This window comes from Anabrus simplex, chromosome 13, assembly GCF_040414725.1.
Source record: "Anabrus simplex isolate iqAnaSimp1 chromosome 13, ASM4041472v1, whole genome shotgun sequence".
Classification (NCBI taxonomy): domain Eukaryota; kingdom Metazoa; phylum Arthropoda; class Insecta; order Orthoptera; family Tettigoniidae; genus Anabrus; species Anabrus simplex.
Window position 1 is genome coordinate 33,014,044 of NC_090277.1, and position 18,889 is coordinate 33,032,932.

Below are 18,889 nucleotides of genomic sequence, written 5' to 3' on the forward strand. Positions count from 1 at the left end.
CAGCTGCCTGAAGTTTAGAATTATCTCTATTGGTCAGTGTTGTGGTTTCGAGACTGTATGTAAGAATTGGTGTATAATAGGATTTATACAATGTCATTTTTGTTTCCATATGTATTTGCTCATCCCACTGCAGGTGTCTTACCTGGTGGTAAAATTGAGTTGCCTTATTGATTCGATGTTTTGCTAGGTTGTCATTTGATATAACGCTACCCAAGTATTTGTAAACTGGAACGCTGTCCAGTTGGGCTTCATTTAACATGACTATTGGTTCTGCTCCTTCCCCATAGACTATCATCACCACCGTCTTGGTCTTGCTGATGTTTAAACCATATTTCTTAAACTCCTCATTGCAGCTTAGCAATCTCTCTCCCAATTCCTCTTCTGAGTCACTCCAGATTGCAACATCATCTGCAAATGTGAATGCTTTGTTATCTCTATGTTCTTTCCTTTTTATAGATTTCATTACTACATCCATTACAATAAAATGAGCTGCCCTGCTGCACTCCTCTCTTTGTTTCAAACCAGTCTGACAAACGACATCCTACTTGAATACAGCTTCTATTCCCACTATAAAACATTTTCAATTTGTCTACGAGGCTGTCTCGCATTTGAAGTTCTTTCATGCATTGCCAAATTCTTTCTCTTGGTACACTGTCGTATGCTTTCTCAATGTCCAAAAATATTAGAAATAAAGGCTTGTTGTTCTCCCAGTATTTTTCCATTAGCATCCTAATTGCAAATATAAGGTACGTAGTTGATCTTCTTGGTCTGAAACCATACAGCTCTTCTTCCAAAAATTGGTTCAACAATATCTCTGATTCTGGTTTCTATTATTTTTTCCAATATTTTCAGGACATGAGACAGTAGTGTGATACTACGGTAATTAGTACATTTTCATCGGCTTCCTTTCTTGAACAGAGGTACAATGATGCCCATCTTTTAGTCCTCAGGAATAGTATTTTCCTCCCATATCTTGTTGAGCAGTCTGTAGAGCCATTGGATTTCTGGAATTCCTACTGCTTTCAGCATATCTGCACTTAGTTCATCTATGCCCACTGCCTTTCCTTTCTTCATGCTCGTGAGCGCATTTTCAACCTCAAGCCATGTAATTGGTGGTTCAGTTGTGGTTCCTCGACTTGGCTCTCCTCTATCCGTTGTTAGGTTTTCTGAATCTCCATTCAGCATCTTTTTGAAATAGATCTTGAGTTCTTGTTTAATTTCTCCCTCTTCTTGTGCCAGAGTTCCATCATCACGTTCTATTGCTTTTATGGTCTCTTGATCCCTTCGCTTTTTTTTCACTACTCTGTATAGCAATTCCATATTTCCTCTAATGTCCTCTTCCAGTTTGTCTGCAAACTCATTCCATTTCTTCCATCATACAGGTCTTATTTATGTTTCGCTTCTCGACTTCAAACATTTTCTGAACTCGAGGCTAATGCAGTGTCAGCAGAGGGAGTTAGGTATGCGGACACCTTACGTGTCGCTACAGAGCCTCCTCCATCAGCTTATAGTTCTCGACCACCAACTCGCCAAGCGTTGCATGCGGCTCGTCTGACCACCTTCAAAATAAGTGTCCTTTGGTAAAAACTAGTGGAACTATGAATGGAGCCAGGCAATTCTGGAGAAGTTTTAAGTACGGGTCATTCTCACATCTGGCCAAAATTAGCACGTCTCCTAACAGCACACCTTACTTTCCTTCTTCTGATGTTGCCTCCACTAACTTAGGTGATACGAAGTGACTAGCACAACTGGCTGAGTCCCAAGTTAAGCCCCTTGAGGCTCAGGCCTGGTTATGTCGGGCACCAAACTCGCTAAGGAAGAAAACCTCTCTAATTAATCTTTTGAAGGCTCAAGGGAATGTCTTAAAATTGCCTCTGAGACCCCCAGCATTTATGCCCTTTCTCTAAATTTAGATCAATAACAAACCAGTCACAGCTGTATTTGACTCAGGAAGAGTTAGCTCTATTATTTCCAAGGAGAGGTATTCTAAATTAAAACTTTTCTTGTAGTTTTCCTTATTATTGATTTTCTTCTGTTAAATGTGTATCAGTGAATTCTTCAACCTTAGAACTTTTAGGATTTATTTATGCGTAAGTACGCATTTCTAAATTTACTGGTCTTGTGCTCGACCTTCAGAGCAAGTCTTGCACATTCAAGTTTGAGAGAAATTTACATATCCCTTTTTTTAATGTAATTCTGTTTCAGCTTCATCAAACTGGCCTACCCAGAGTGAGGTGTCATTAGACCTTAGATATCTACCTGAGGGCCAGGCTGAGAATATTCGAAAGTTATGTCAGTCATTTCCCAATGTATTTTCAGAAATCCTTGGTGTTACTGACTTAATAAAATATAAGATTGAGGTAACTGATTCAATCCCTGTAAGGTTTCCTCCATACAGGCTATCTCACCTAAGATGAAGGCTCTTAAGGAAATTATTGATCATGTGTTGAAGGGTGGCATTATTTGACATTCAAAGTCGGCGTATTCAACATCCATTTTTCTTCTACCGAAACCCCAAGGTGGTTTCATGCCTGTCACTGATTACAGGAGGTTAAACCTTAATGTCATGTTATAGTCAGTGCCCCTTCCTGATCTTCCTGTTTCTCTTGGTTTCGGAAGGCTAAGTTCTTCACCATCCTAGATCTTAACCAAGCATACAATCAGATTCCTCCGGCATAAGAATTTAAACATCTGACTGCTTTCGCTACTGATTGGAACTTATACGCATACAACCACATGCCTTTCAGGCTCCCCATGGGCACGGCTGCTCTTACTAGACTGCTGGATAGGATGTTCTCCGACATCAAATTTGAGTATCTTTACCATTACCTTGACGATGTTGTGGTGTTTTCTGAAACCTTTGAAGAGTACATAGATCATCTTAAGGAAGTCCTAAATCACCTTCGTAGAGCCGATGACCTTAGATGTTAGGCCCCTTTAAACAACAAGCATCATCATCATCAAATCACCTTCATAAGGCTGGGTTTACAGTAAAGTTATCTAAAGTAGCTTTAGCTAAGCTATGTCCTTCTCAAGGCATATTGTGTCACCCGATAGGTTTTCAATCGACCATTCTAGAATGCAGATAATTCATGACTTTAAGCCACCTAAAGATATCAAAGGAATTGCTAGGTTCATTGGCATGGTGAATTTCTTCCGGATATTTATTCCCAACTTTGCTAATAGGGCGGCGCCCATAAACATACTTCGTAGGAAAGGTGACAAGTTCGAATGGGGGCCATCACAGCAAGCTGCATTCGAAGACCTAAGTTAGCTCTCTGTAACGCCCATAGCCATTTCAGATTTCCCTAAGAAATTCATTGTTCAAACTGACACGTCATCATCTGCAGTTGCGGTTGTTCATCTCCATGATACAGAACTCAGAAGTTGACCCATTGCTTATAAGTCTAGAACCTTATCGGCTCAAGAAGTCAAGTACTGCAACTATGTATTAGAAGGACTTGCAGTCCTATTTGCCTTGGAGAAGTTCCGCCTGTATCTGGAACATGTTCATTTTGAGTTAGGAACAGACAATCAGGCACTGAGTTGGTTTTTGGCTAGGCCCTGTCATACAGGACGTATCGCCCATTGGACTATCCATATTATGGCTTTTCAATTTGATTTGCGACACAATTGGGGATCAGAGAATGTGGTCGCAGATAGATTAAGCCACACGTTTTCTGGTGACATTGATTCCATTGAGGAGGAGAAAATTACTTCTCTTTCTATTTCCATGCCTCCTTGTGTTAGTGCTATTTTGACTGATACCCCTATGTTATTATGTGACATTGAAAAATATCAATGGGAAGATCCAGTGCAGGCTCGTATTATAGAAACCCTTTTCTCCAAGGAATATATTGTCTCTTATGTTCTGAGGAATGGCATTCTGTGTTGCCCCTTAACGCATGATCAGAAGATGAAAGTAGTAGTTCCAGCTGTTCATGTGCCCATGATCTTCAAGTATTATCATGAGACCCTATTAGATGGACATTTAGGCATCTTCAAAACCAGACAAAAAATCAGAGAAATGTTCATCAGGAAGTGTATAGATGGCAAAATCAGGGAAATAGTTAAAGTCTGTAAATCTTGCCTGCTTAGTCCTTGCCTAAAAAGCTAGGGTTATTATCATCTCATCAAGCATCCCACCCTATGGAACGCTAATACGTAGATTACGTCAGACCCTACCCTCAATCTAAGGGGAAAGGGAACAAATTCATCCTCGTGTCTGTAGATGGTTTTACCAGGTTTTCATGGCTATTTCGGACTAAGCTAGCCACAGTTCAGTCTACAATTTATTGTCTTAATACTATTTTAGATTATTTTGGTCTTTGCCAATACATAGTCTCCGGTAATGCCAAGGCATTCACTTCTAATTTATTCTGCATCTGCTTACTAGCCACAACCATCTTTCGCTGAGCAGGTTAACCGTAATCTTCAATCCTCATTGATCGCTTTTCATCATGAAGACTATTCTAGGTGGGATACTTCTCTGCATTGGTTATCTTTTGCATTAAATTTAGCTCTTCACGAGACACACAAGTTTACACCTGCTTCCCTAACATTCAGGTTTGTTCCTAACACGTTGTTGTCTAATTTATGGTCCATCAATGAGATTTTGCTAGATATAATAGATCCCGATAATATCGATGACCTGTGGAAGAAGGCCAAAAGTAATCATAAAGCTTTTCATAAGAAAGTTAAAGAAAGATATGACCGTGGATGAAAACCCACCAATTTAAAGGTTGGAGATCAAGTTGTGGCGAAAAATTTTGTTCTTGCAGGCAAGCTTGCCTCCCAGATGTCATGGGCCATGCATTATTCTGGATTTCTTAACACCGGCCACCCTCTTGGTGAGCAATCCAGACACTGAAAGGACTTTTAGGGTTCATTTGTCCGAAGTAAATTCCGTATGATATCTCTGTTTATTAGGTGTAGGCCACCAAGTCATGCCATTCAGAATGGTGGCAAAAGGGGCTCTGGTTAAGACGCAGCAGGTCGTTATGCTACTTAGGATCCAGAACGGGTAAAAAAAAAAGTAAATAAATAAATGCGATGTAAATATTAATCTTATACCAGTTGTATAGTATCATTTGAAGTAATTCCACATACTGTATATCAGTTGACTATATTTGTAAGTAGTACAGGAGATATTATAAGTAGAATTTTGTAAACAATATAAATTTATTAAGGATGAGCTGTGTATTTAATAGAAAACATTGTTAGCGTAAATTGTATAATACTGTATTATAGGAAAATTTTCTTCTCTTGTTAATTTAATATTTAGTGCTTGACAATAATGTATTTTAGTGTACCATTTGCCACCAAGGTAGACACCTCATTTGCAAATAAAGAGATTTTGATTTGAATTTGATGTAATATTATTTCTTTCTTTAACAGTTTAAAATTTTAAATTTTTGCATGTAAGTTGCAAGAGGAAGCCTTCTGCCCTGTTAAATCTATAAAAATAGACATAAAGTATTCTTTTTTTTGCTGAGGCAACTTTTGTACAAATATTCCCCTCTAGAAAGATTTTTTTCCTTCCATTCACTGTCTGTCATTACCTTGCACCTGCCTTGATGCCTGTGCCCGAATTCCACACACTCATCCTTAATGCCACCTGCCTTAACTGCACCACTAAATGAAACAAACAAAAATAAGATCCCTCCCACAAAAAACAGTCACTGTCGACCAGAATATTAATGTTTCAGTGCCCTAATTGTCATTTGAGGCCGTGTCACAAGTGGCAAGAGATGCTGGCATGGGGTAAGGGCCCACCCCGCTCTGGTCAATTCTCTTTTACGACGCCAAACTTGAGCACGATCATTAGTTGCAAGGGCTGAAATGCGGTTCCAAAACTGCCAACTTCATCATTGGACAGAACTTCAAAATATGGTCTGTGGCAACCATCACCATAGCTACTCCTCTCAAGGTAGCGGGAGAGACGTATCCGAAGGTACTTGGGGGATCCGAAGGACCCAACCCATGCATCGGCAGTGGCGGCTGATCTCGCCGTCAAACTTGGACATTACTTACAAGACTTCTACAACATCATAAACACCTCAAGACTTATCTGTTGCAAAATAAAAGAACTTTCCATCCAGGAATTTTTCTGACTTGGTTCTCTGGAATTCAAAATTTTCTACATGTAAAATTTCAAAAGTGTGCCAACCGTAGAAAGACTTTAGGGGTTGGAAATCTGTACCGGACATTTAAAAAGAGTGCCTTTTAGAAGGCAATATATAATATGATCAGTGAAACTCGGAAGAAGTTCGAACATTTATCGACAGATGTCTCTACTGTCAACCTAGGTGCACACCCTGGTGAGAGGATGGACAATTAATTTTCAAGAGAAATTTTGTAGTCATTAGTTGGTAAAAGTTAATTGTTTGTAGATTGTTTTTTGATATTCTAAGGTTATCACACGTCTATCTCTTCCCGCCCCCTTCAAATGATTGACGAATCAATAATTTTTTATATTTATTATATTATCCAATTATATTTTGTGTGTGTGTCCAGGGCTTTGGCCCAGAGAATTCTGGAGCCATCCTCTCCGGTATAAAATCTGGGAGATTTTGGGCTATATTGACTTTTGATGGCTCTAGTCCAGTAGTAGAGTATGTTCATAGAAGAGGCAGGGGAGGGCTTGTCTTGTCAATCTCCAGAAGGACAACCAGCTCAAGGTAATGGCAGACATCTTGTAATCATGCAACAGTCTCAGAAAGCTAACTCAAGGGAAAGGTTTCATATTAATATTTTTATGTAATCTTTATAGGCAACTTTTCAACAATTCTGAAGGCCTTAGGGAATAAAGATTGTGTACCCTCATTTATTCCACTTCAACTTGGTACTGAGGTAACTACGATTTTGTTACCCTTAAAATCTATCGCTTAATTTTTTAACTTAAACCTTCTCTCCATCTAGTCACCTCTGCAGTGAATTCCAAAGGAGTGCAAATGTTTGCGTTCTAACATTTCATTTTTCATTAAAAAATGTAAATCTGATTGTCAAGCGGATAATACAGTAAATACTCTTTGTTTCGTAAAAGTTAGTTTGTGCCTTGAAGAGACTTGAAACTTGTAAATTTTCGAGAATAGTCTCCTTTTTAAGTATGTGAAGCAAGGACGCTCCATGCAAATGTAGTAAATTTTGGGAGCTCAGTGTCCTTGTGGATTTACTGAAGAGGCAGTGGTGCTCTTGTAAAATTGTAACTTGGGAGCTTCAAGCTCATTTGTTATATCATTGTTGTCCGATTGTTTTCTAAAAGTGTTTCTTAAGTTCACGAGCTGACCTCATCTAGTCCATTGTTATTCGTTTCAAGTTTAAAATCTGAAAAGAGAAGAGAGGAAAGGGTAGAAATAAAATTCCAAATTTTAGATTTTAAAATTAAAATTTGATGTCGCTATCCACTCTTTCATGCCCTCACCTTCTTACACCTCTATGCCCCTCAGTATCCCTCTGACAATAAATATTATGTTGGTCAGGCAAGTCTGCTCAGATCTACAGATGCATTTTCAGATGCAGAGGCAAGATGGGCCTGCAGCAGTTATGTCTCTATGTAATCCTATTCCACAAACTCAGGTAAAATTTATTTAAAACTGTGTTAGTTTTAGAAATTCATGATAGATTTTATATGAAAGAGTTTTTGAATCATATCTTACAATCAAAATATAACTGCAGTGAAGAAATATGCTGGAGTCCTGTTGTTAAGAGCTACTGTAATTTGGTTGGAGATACCAAAGAACCACAAGGAACTGTATCTGAAGTGGAAGTAACTCACAAAATAATTCCTGAAATGCCAAACGTGACACAAAATCCTTGGGCGTTGGGAAGAACAATTTTCCACTCTTCTCAATCGAAGTTCAAATTCTGCTCAAGACTTTCTCGATGATGTGCCTCTACATCCCCAATAGCAATGAATGGTTCTCCCACAACATTCAAGGAACTCAATGCTGCTCTCAGGAAATTGAAACCTGGCAAAGCCTATGGCCCAGAAAACATTCTTCTGGAATTGATTCAAAGTACCTCTAATGACCAGACTTCATATTCTTATCCTCTTAATTCAGGAAAATTGCAAAGTACTTGGTTACATTAAAAATGCCACGATCATTAATATTTTCAAACAAGTTGATTGTAGTATTCGTGTCAACTATCAGGGTATATCCTATAGCAGGTAAAATATCTGCTAGAATTTTGCTCAATTGCCTGGAGATTATTTCTGAGAGGATGTTACCCAAGTTACTGTGCAGTTTTCGTACATCCAGAGGCACAAGATATGATCTTCTGTGCACGACAAATCCAGAAAAAATGCAGAGAGCAACAGACTACTTTATATCTAGTGTTCTATGACCTGGAAAAGGCTTTCAACTTAGTCCTGAGATCAGCTAAGTAAACAGTATTGAAACACTTTGGCTGTCCACAGCATTTTGTGGAACTGGTCAAAGCTCTTCATGATAACATGCCTGGGCAAATGATTCAACAAAATATTATCTCCGTTCCATTCCCAATCACTGATGGATTGAAACACGGATGTCTGCTTGCTCCAACAATCTTCACTCTTTATCTAGGTGCTATTCTATATGGAACATCTACAGACAAGCAATGTGTTACGGTCACATATCACTTGATAGAGGACTGTTCAATCTCGCTAGACTTCACTCTCAAAAGCTTACTAAGATTTTCTCTGTCACGAAATTGGAACAAGCACATGACCACTTTCTACATCTATGAATTATCCCCTCAACAAATGCTAACTGCTCACAACATGTGGACAGGAGAACTGGTGCTGCCCACTTGATATTTGAACATCTATCCTATCATGTCTTCATAAATAAGGCACTTTCAATGCATACCAAGATCATAGTTTACCATGCTGTTGTCTTAACAAAACGGCTTTATGGTTATTAAACTTGGACCCTCTACCAACAGGATATCTAAAAGCTAGAGCACTTCTACCTGCAAATATTCAGATCTATCTTGAACATCAAATGCAAGGACCATGTTATCAACCTTGCAGTTCATGAAAAAGCGCTTGCTATAAGCATCGAGACTACCATGATTGGCCACCGTCTCAGATAGATAGGGATGTCCGTAACATGAATTAACCAGGGTTCACCATCAAATCCTCTATGGTGAACTCTGCTCTAGCACAATATTTCATGGAACTCCTTTGATACATTTCAAGGCAGCTAAAGCATACAAAGAAATTAGATGGAATTAACACTTAATCCTGTGATGCACTTTGGCACCACACAGTTTCTACATCAGTTATGTGTTTGAAGAGGAATAATGATGAGGTGAAGAAGAAAAATGACAAGCACAAAAGCTCCGTCAAGCTCATCCCTGCCCTCCCCCAGCCATTCCATGTGATTTGGCTACTAAGTCATATGAAACTTATTCAAAAAGCATTGTGACTGTGAAAACATAAACTGCTGCTGAAGAATGTGTTTACTCAGATATGAGTTGCAGCCGAAGGCAATAATAAGTGTGTGTGTGTGTGTGTGTGTGTGTGTGTGTGTGTGTGTGTGACAGAGGCAGTGAGAGCAAGATAACTTGATATTCACATTGGTTAATGCACAGTATAGTACTGAAATTATTTTATGCATGTGAGAGTGTATGTGTTAGTATCATGTAATTCTGTCAGATTATGTTAATATATCTGTAAATGTGGTTATATGTAAGAGAGGACCAGGTGCCCTAACTTCAACACTTGAAAGAAGTCATAATAAATGAGTAAAACAAATATACTGATCAATGAAGAACTGCTTTATATATATACCCGCAGAAGTACCCATTCTTCGTACGGGTAATCAGAAACTAGCTTTAGCTACTCAAATTATCGGTGTGACTGACTTCATTAGATATTTATATCATTGGTGTATTTACTTAAGTATGTAGAAATTATTTGTCATGTTTGGAATTATAGTGCACCTTCTTCTTTTCTTCATGGGCGCCTCTAAATATTTGTTCCTAATTAGCATCGTTTTGCTACCATGCTTTTCCTTCATTCCCACCTAGATATACCTGCTCCCTTCACAAAGCTGCAGGTTTAGTGTAAGTATACTACCGCTAGATAGTACCACAAATATAAATATAATTGAATGTATTTGTTTGATCCGAGATTTCGTAACTATTACAATGATAAAAAAATTACACGATGCATAAAAGAAACTACTATAATTATCAACGATTATATTTCACAGGGCTGGTCACTCATGTCGCACATCATATAATGAAACTGAGTATAAATGTTGAGAACTGTGTACAGTATATAGGTTGTTTTCATGGTTACAATGATCGTACAAGTGGGCCAAAATATCAGCACTAATGACATCAGTGATCCTACTACTCCACAATTTGATAAAAAATAGTTCAAACTATAGGTAACAGACTCCACAAAATGCTGAAACCTAAGCCATTGTGTAAAAACGGAGGCCCGTCAGCAACCGCTGGTCGCTGTACTACGGTGATCTCTGGAGCTATAATTTTAATACTTCACTCCCTTTCCATCCCTGTCCAAAGGAGTGCTGTGAGCATCTTACACAACAGTTTATTTTTTTCCAGATAGTAAGTCATATGTGTATCAATTTTGATTGGCAGCTATGCCCAAACATACATGCATAATCTAGCTGCTGTAGAATCCTGGAGCTCACGTTGCCATGGTTACGGCCATTCATTTCTTTATCTGATTCCTAGAGCAGGGGTAGTGTGGTTCCAATATCTCCATAACGGTTGGTTTTAGGGCCTGAAAACTTGGTTTTCGGGCCCAAAGGGTTTACTGAGTTTTGTTAGAATGAGCTTTGACTTGTACAACAAATTTGCTTTTGCTTATATTAGCCTAATATTTTATTATTTTTATATCTCCCCCGTCACCTGCCCTCGAATTGTTTAAAAAATAATATACAGCCCATGTTGCTCACTGGCAATGTAGCATTCTATAGGTTAAGTTATTTTTAAATTTGGCTCAGTAGTTTTTGAGTCTATCTGTTACAAACAAATATACAAACTTTTCCTCTTTATAATATTAGTACAAAAGTATAGATTACATCCCTACACATATAGTTGCCATCAGGAAGGGAATCCACCCGTAAAACAGAGTAAAATCCACATGAGTGACACAGTGTGCACCCGCAACCCCACAGGTGTGGGTAAAGCGATAGAAGAAGAAGACACCCATTTTAAAAATGCACCCACTTTTTTATTCTATGGTTCATGGAGTGGGTTACTGTAGTCATGTCCTAGATCGTGAACCATGGGCAACGACTGAGTGGCCTAGTAAGTGGTCCTGAGATTCGGGATACCAGTTGCTATGCCATGGCAGTAGGCATCTCGGACATATTCTGAGTCGTGGCCCTAATTGTGCTCAGGCGGCTAGGACTATACAATTCACCGGTGGTCCATAACCCGTTAGAGGAGAGATCCTCACTTGGATTATGTTCAAGTAGGGTAGCATCCTACTTCATGAATTTACTGAGCTCAGACCATTTTAAGCAAGCCTCGGACCTATGGGAGTAACGGAGTCACTCTCCCATTTGACAGGCGAGGGACTCCTTGGAAACAACTTGGCGAACAAAATGGAATTCGAAGGGGAGCTATCAATATTAATGGGGATTATGGAAGAAAGAAAGTAGAACTGGCTGAGTCTGCAAAGAGGATGCATCTGGATGTGCTAGGAGTAAGTGATATTCGGGTACGGGGAGATAACGAGGAAGAGATAGGAGATTATAAAGTGTACTTGACGGGTGTTAGAAAGGGAAGGGCAGAATCTGGGGTAGGGCTCTTTATCAGGAATACCATTGCATGCAACATAGTTTCTGTTAGGCACATAAATGAGCGAATGATGTGGGTAGATTTGTCAGTTGGAGGAATTAGGACTAGAATTGTCTCTGTGTATTCACCAAGTGAGGGTGCAGATGAGAATGAAGTTGACAAGTTTTCTGAAGCATTGAGTGACATCGTGGTCAGGGTCAACAGCAAGGATAGAACAGTGCTAATGGGCGATTTCAATGCGAGAGTTGGGAATAGAACTGAAGGATACGAAAGTGTGACTGGTAAATGTGGGCAGGATATGGAAGCTAATGGGAATGGGAAGCATTTGCTGGACTTCTGTGCTAGTATGGGTTTAGCAGTTACAAATACATTCTTCGAGCATAAGGCTATTCACCGCTACACATGGTAGGCTAGAGGTACCAGATCCATAAAAGACTATATCTTAACTGACTTCGAATTCAGGAAATCTGTTAGGAATGTATGAGTCTTCCAGGGATTTTTCGATGATACAGACCACTATCTGATCTGTAGTGAACTTAGTATGTCTAGGCCTAGGGTAGAGAAAGTGAAACCTGTCTGCAAATGAATAAGGGTAGAACATCTCCAGGATGAGGAAATTAGACAGAAGTACATGAATATGATTGGTGAGAAGTTTCGAACAGTAGACAGTAATCAGGTTCAGGATATAGAAAGTTAATAGGTGGCATACAGGGATGCTGTAGCAGAAACAGCAAGGGAATGCCTAGGAAAAACTGTGTGTAAAGATGGGAAAAAGCGAACATCTTGGTGGAATGATGAAGTGAGAGCAGCTTGTAAATGTAAAAAGAAGGCTTATCAGAAATGGCTACAAACAAGGGCCGAGGCAGACAGGAATTTGTACGTAAATGAAAGAAACAGAGCAAAACAAATAGTTGTTGAATCCAAAAAGAAGTCATGGGTAGATTTTGATAATAACCTGGAAAGGCTAGGTCAAGCAGCAGGGAAACCTTTCTGGACAGTAATAAAGAATCTTAGGGAGGGAGGGAAAAAGGAAATGGACAGTGTTTTGAGTAATTCAGGTGAACTCATAATAGATCCCATAGAATCACTGGAGAGGTGAAGGGAATATTTTGAACATCTTCTCAATGTAAAAGGAAATCATCCTGGTGGTGATGCGAACAGCCAAGCTCATGAGGAGGAGGAAAATGATGTTGGTGAAATTACGCTTGAGGAAGTGGAAAGGATGGTAAATAAACTCCATTGTCATAAAGCAGCAGGAATAGATGAAATTAGACCTGAAATGGTGAAGTATAGTGGGAAGGCAGGGATGAAATGGCTTGATAGAGTAGTAAGATTGGTATGGAGTGTTGGTAAGGTACCTTCAGATTGGACAAAAGCAGTAATAGCACCTATCTATAAGCAAGGGAACAGGAAGGATTGCACAACTATCGAGGTATCTCATTGATTAGTATACCAGGCAAATTATTCACTGGCATCTTGGAAGGGAGGGTGCGAACAGTCGTTGAGAGGAAGTTGGATGACAACCAGTGTGGTTTCAGACCACAAAGGGGCTGTCAGGATCTTCTTTCAGTATGCACCAGATAAGTGAAAAATGCTACGAGAGGAATAGGCAGTTGTGTTTATGTTTCGTAGATCTAGAGAAAGCATATGACAGGGTACAGAGGGAAAAGATGTTTGCTATACTGGGGGACTATGGAATTAAAGGTAGATTATTAACATCAATCAAAGGCATTTATGTTGACAATTGGGCTTCAGTGAGAATTGATGGTAGAATGAGTTCTTGGTTCAGAGTACTTATAGGGGGTAACAAGTCTGTAATGTTTCACCTACGCTGTTCGTAGATTACATTGATCATCTGCTGAAAGGTATAAACTGGCAGGGAGGGATTCAGTTAGGTGGAAATGTAGTAAGCAGTCTGGCCTATGCTGACGACTTGGTCTTAATGGCAGATTGTGCCGAAAGCCTGCAGTCTAATATCCCAGAACTTGAAATAAATGCAATGAGTATGGTATGAAAATTAGCCTCTCGAAGACTAAATTGATGTCAGTAGGTAAGAAATTCAACAGAATTGAATGTCAGATTGGTGATATAAAGCTAGAACAGGTCGATAATTTCAAGTATTTAGGTTGTGTGTTCTCCCAGGATGGTAATATAGTAAGTGAGATTGAATCAAGGTGTCGTAAAGCAAATGCAGTGAGCTCGCAGTTGCGATCAACAGTAATCTGTAAGAAGGAAGTCGGCTCCCAGACGAAACTATCTTTACATCGGTTTGTTTTCAGACCAACTTTGCTTTATGGGAGCGAAAGCTAGGTGGACTGAGGATATCTTATTCATAAGTTAGAAGTAACAGACATGAAAGTACCAAGAATGATTGCTCGTACAAACAGGTGGGAACAATGGCAGGAAGGTACTCAGAATGAGGAGATAAAAGCTAATTTAGGAATGAACTTGATGGATGAAGACGTACGCATAAACCGGCTTTGGTGCTGGGGTCATATGAGGCGAATGGAGGATAGGTTACCTAGGAGAATAATGGACTGTGCTATGGAGGGTAAGAGAAGTAGGGGTAGACCAAGGCGACGATGGTTATACTCAGTTTCTAATGATCTAAAGATGAGGTAGAGAACTAAATGAGGCCACAACACTAGTCGTAAATCGAGAATTGTGGCAGTGTTTAGTAAATTCACAGAGGCTTGTAGACTGAATGCTGAAAGGCATAACACTCTATAATGATAATGTATGTAATGTATAATTTATTTATTCTTTTCACTCCCTTAAGTGGATTTTCCAAAAAGAGTGTGTTCATTTTTAAAGGAGATTCCAAGTACTAATTTTAAATTATGTACTTTATTTTATGAGATATATGTATCCTCGTATAAATAACTAGAATCGAACACTGTACTCGAAATGATTTATCAGAGATTGAGCCATTGTTCGAATTCATTTAATCTGGTTTGGGTACAGAATTGCAGGGAGCGGTTATTGGACAAAAAAAGTATTACTAAACAGAATGCTTAGTGCTATAAGAAATACACTGCTTGCATTTAAGTCCCTAGCAGTTGAACAAGTTATCACATAAACATGTAACATAAAATATCGGTTCGGAAACATATTATTTCAATCTGTTAGCATGATTTACAAGAATGTAGCTTGTGCAGGCGAGAACTACTATGTAAAATGCTGAACTGGAAAAAATAATCGTGCTACAAACATGATAGGGAATGGAACCCAGCTGTTACATCTTATCAGAAGGGCAAAAGGATGAAAGGACTCTTCCTGTACCCCCTCCTCCTGACTGTGTCCTCCTCCTCCTCCTAGGACTAATGGGATAAAGGGTTAAAGGGCTCCTCTACCGCCTCACCACGCCATCCTCCTAGAAGGAGTTAGCTGAAGTAGGTACATTCTTAACAGCAGCAACACCCTTATCGATTGTTATCAGCAAGAACGCTCTTACTTTGTTAAGTGTAGCAAATTAATCTTTATTGGTAAATGGTTTTGTGTTCAGAACTGAAGAAATTCATGCCACACATAACAGGGAATGGAACCCAGGGGTTACATCTTATCAGAATTAAGTAATAAAATCCCTGATCTATTAGTAGTGCAATGAGTTGCGTTTTTCTAACAGATATCAGTATCTGCTTGATAGATTTTAGTGTTTGGAACACTGAACTTTTCAGGAAGGCAGCAGTGAGGTTAGCGATGTTCTGTTGTTGGATTTTAAATTCCGTGCTACGGCATGCATTAGGTGACAGCCTTGAGGTTTAGCGTCATTAAGATGGCAGCTGTGAGGTTAGCGATGCTCTATTGTCCTTAAAAGTGAGGTTATGGTCCGTCAAGATGACAGCTGTCAAAAAACCACGCTGCTTTGTTTACAAACAAGGGCACGTGGTCGTGACGTCACGATCACGTGGTATGCTACGTCAGCACGCGAAGTTTAAAATCCACGCCTACATGATTAAAACTCTGCTATGTTTACAAGATTTTTACACATAGCTATTCTTTGTGCTTTAATTCGTGCACACAGGTTATGTTATCATCGATAGGTGATGTGTACATGCATTTAAACCTTGCTATTCTTACTGCTGCTATGTTCGCAAGATTTTTAAACATTGCTATTCCTACTGTTGCTGTGTTCACAAGATTTTTAAACATAGCTATTCTTTGTGCTTTAAGTTCGTGCACATTGGTTATGCTAAGATAGCCACACAAACACATGCGAAGTTGTACACTCTAGTGGAATGAGTTTAGTACAATAGTCGATGCATGCATCTTTGATAGGTGGTGTGTACACGCTTTTGAATATTGCTATTCTTACTGCTGCTATGTTCACAAGATTTTTAAACATAGCTATTCTTTGTGCTTTAAGTTCATGCACATAGGTCATGCTACAATAGCAGCAGCACACACACATGCGAACGTTGTACACTCGAGAATAATAAGTCTATATATATAAAAGCAAGTCAGTCTGGAGCGATGTATAAATATTTAAAAATGAAAAAGGACGTGAATTAATGAGGCACTTCCAGAAATCTTAGAAATTTGAAACTTGGTAGGGAGAAGCTGATGACCCCAGGATCCCTAGAAAAATCGAAAATTCTCAAAATTCCCTCAAGGGGGCACGCTGGGGGGCCTCAAATTTTGGGCTCAGCATAAGAACGCAGTCGTCTAATTCATCCCAAACAACAACCTATAGGTTTCGTGGGCTTAAAAATTTTCGGGAATTTCCTAATTTTTTAACCCGGTCCCCCAAATCAAGATGGCGGCACAACCTACGAGACGAGGTAGAAAATTGAAATTTGGTAAAATTATAGCTTTTGGTCCCTACGTGACGGAAAAATTCCAAGATGTGCATATTTTTCACTTTTTACCCCCAAAGATATCGAAATATGGAGGAAATTTTAGTGACTGTGCAGACATTCCTTTTGAGCTATTTGTTGGCTAAACGGTCAGTCGTATCACAAAACGGATGGCACAATCTTGCTTCTATTCGGAGTGATCTACAACTTTGGTCCTATGACATTTTGTCTTATCTCTCTGCCTTATACGTTAGATTTGGCCGTATTTCTGGATTCTTCGTAAATTTGGTGATTTTTACAAGTATATTTCATTGTTTGACACACTTATATGAACGATAGGATCATCAAGTTGGGTTCACACATTGGCTCAATCAAGGGCCAAATGTGGACCAAATTTTATGATTCTAGCTTATACATAAGTAGGCAAAAAGTAATGTAAAACATTACAAATGTACCCAAATTTCACCCTATTCAAATTTTGAACTCAATTTTTCCCCTAAATAGGTGCGATACAAGGAAATGGTATAGAAAGCAACATGTAGAGCGATAAATGAGGCACCTGATGGCGCAAACCGTTTGTTCATATCATGCACCGTTTAGGAGTTATGAATCTCGAAGTGGAAGTCTGCACTTTTCAACGTGCTCATGCTTATCCCTCATCTATATATATATAAAAGCAAGTCGGTCTGGAGCAATGTATAAATATTTAAAAATGAAAAAGGACGTGTATTAATGAGCCATTTCCAGAAATCTCAGAAATTTGAAACTTGGTACGGGAGAAGCTGATGACTCCAGGATCCCTAGAAAAATCGAAAATTCTCAAAATTCCCTCAAGGGGGCACGCTGGGGGCCTCAAATTTTGGGCTCAGCATAAGAACGCAGTCGTCTAATTTATACAAAACAACAACCTACAGGATTCGTGGGCTTAAAAATTTTCGGGAATTTCCTAATTTTTATCCCCCGTCCCCCCAAATCAAGATGGCGGCACAACCTGCCAGACGAGGTAGAAAATTCAAATTTGGTAAAATTATAGCTTTTGGTCCCTATCCGATGGAAAAATTCCAAGATGTGCAAATTTTCCCCTGTTTTACCCCCCAAAGATATCGAAATATGGAGGCAATTTTGATGATGATGATGATGATGCTTGTTGTTTAAAGGGGCCTAACATCAAGGTCATCGGCCCCTAATGGTACGAAATGAAAGAACAAAAATGTCAAATTCATCCACTGACCAAAAAAGTAATAATCGCGTCATGAAGAATGAATGGATGGACATGAACCCAACAAAAAAAACAATAAAAAAAAGGAAACAACCAAAATACAGTGGATTATACTCAAACAAAGATCATACATAATTGATTACTGACCAAGGGACCACTCATAAAGCACGATGATGCTTGATGTCGAAAGGGGTGCAAAATCCCTGTCTAAGGCCCCACAAAATGGTACATGTCGCGAGTAAAGTAGAACCATGGTATTGGCATGTTGGGGACTAATCAAAAGTAGCGAAACTCGCGGTGTTCCACACAAGACGGTACTACTCACAAGTATTGTACTTCGTACAGGTAACGCAGACCTATCGTGTTTCTCACACAATGGCGCCACTCATAGCCAACGCAAACCAATGAGTTTCCTCACCTAGGTGTACTAGGCACGGATGCCGGTCCCATGGGCCCTGTGGTGTTCCTCAGAGTGGATACTAATCAAAGGCAACGCAGACCCATGGTGTCGCTCATATAGTGGTACAACTCACAGGCAACGCCCAGACCCACAGTGGTGCTCACATGGGTACGACGCACGGGTACTGAAAACCCCCAGGCCACGCTCATGACTACTACTAAACACAAACCCATTTCGTACCGAACATAGTGGTACAACTCGCAAATACAGGCAACCCATGGTGTTCTCGCATGATGGCACGAATCAAAAGCAGTTTCATGGTTCCAATTTAATCATCCCTTGGTCGCTCCTTTTAGTCGCTTCTCATGACAGGCAAGGGATACCGTGGGTGTATTCTTCATCTGCGTCCCACACCCACAGGGGGTAGTGGGTTTGGTCCGCGAGAGGTATTTTATTTCCCTCAAGTCCGCCGGCAAGCCGGTGAGGACCCCCCTATCCGCCACCTGGGACGCGCCACGTGGGAGTATCACCTCTCGCCCTGCTACGCCTGCATAGCAGGTTCGTGGAGGCAATTTTAATGACTGTGCAGACATTCCTTTTGAGCTATTTGTTGGCTAAACGGTAAGTCGTATCACAAAACGGATGGCACAATCTTACTTCTATTCGGAGTGATCTACAACTTTGGTCCTATGACATTTTGTCTTATCT

At 39.6% G+C, this 18,889-nt stretch overlaps 1 protein-coding gene across 3 annotated transcripts in view; it reads right to left on the minus strand.

The window, feature by feature from the left end:
* Positions 1–18,889, minus strand: part of LOC136885108 (gastrula zinc finger protein XlCGF8.2DB) — a 75,652-nt gene that overhangs the window by 24,323 nt on the left and 32,440 nt on the right. Inside the window, exon 6 of one of the 3 annotated variants that reach the window (XM_067157565.2) lies at positions 5,156–7,326. The exons of the other annotated variants lie outside the window; for them this stretch is intronic. Coding sequence (XP_067013666.2) covers positions 7,320–7,326 — 7 coding nt within the window. The 3' untranslated portion in view covers positions 5,156–7,319. Of the gene's footprint in view, positions 1–5,155; positions 7,327–18,889 lie in introns of those variants that run through there. 3 annotated transcript variants of the gene reach the window in all.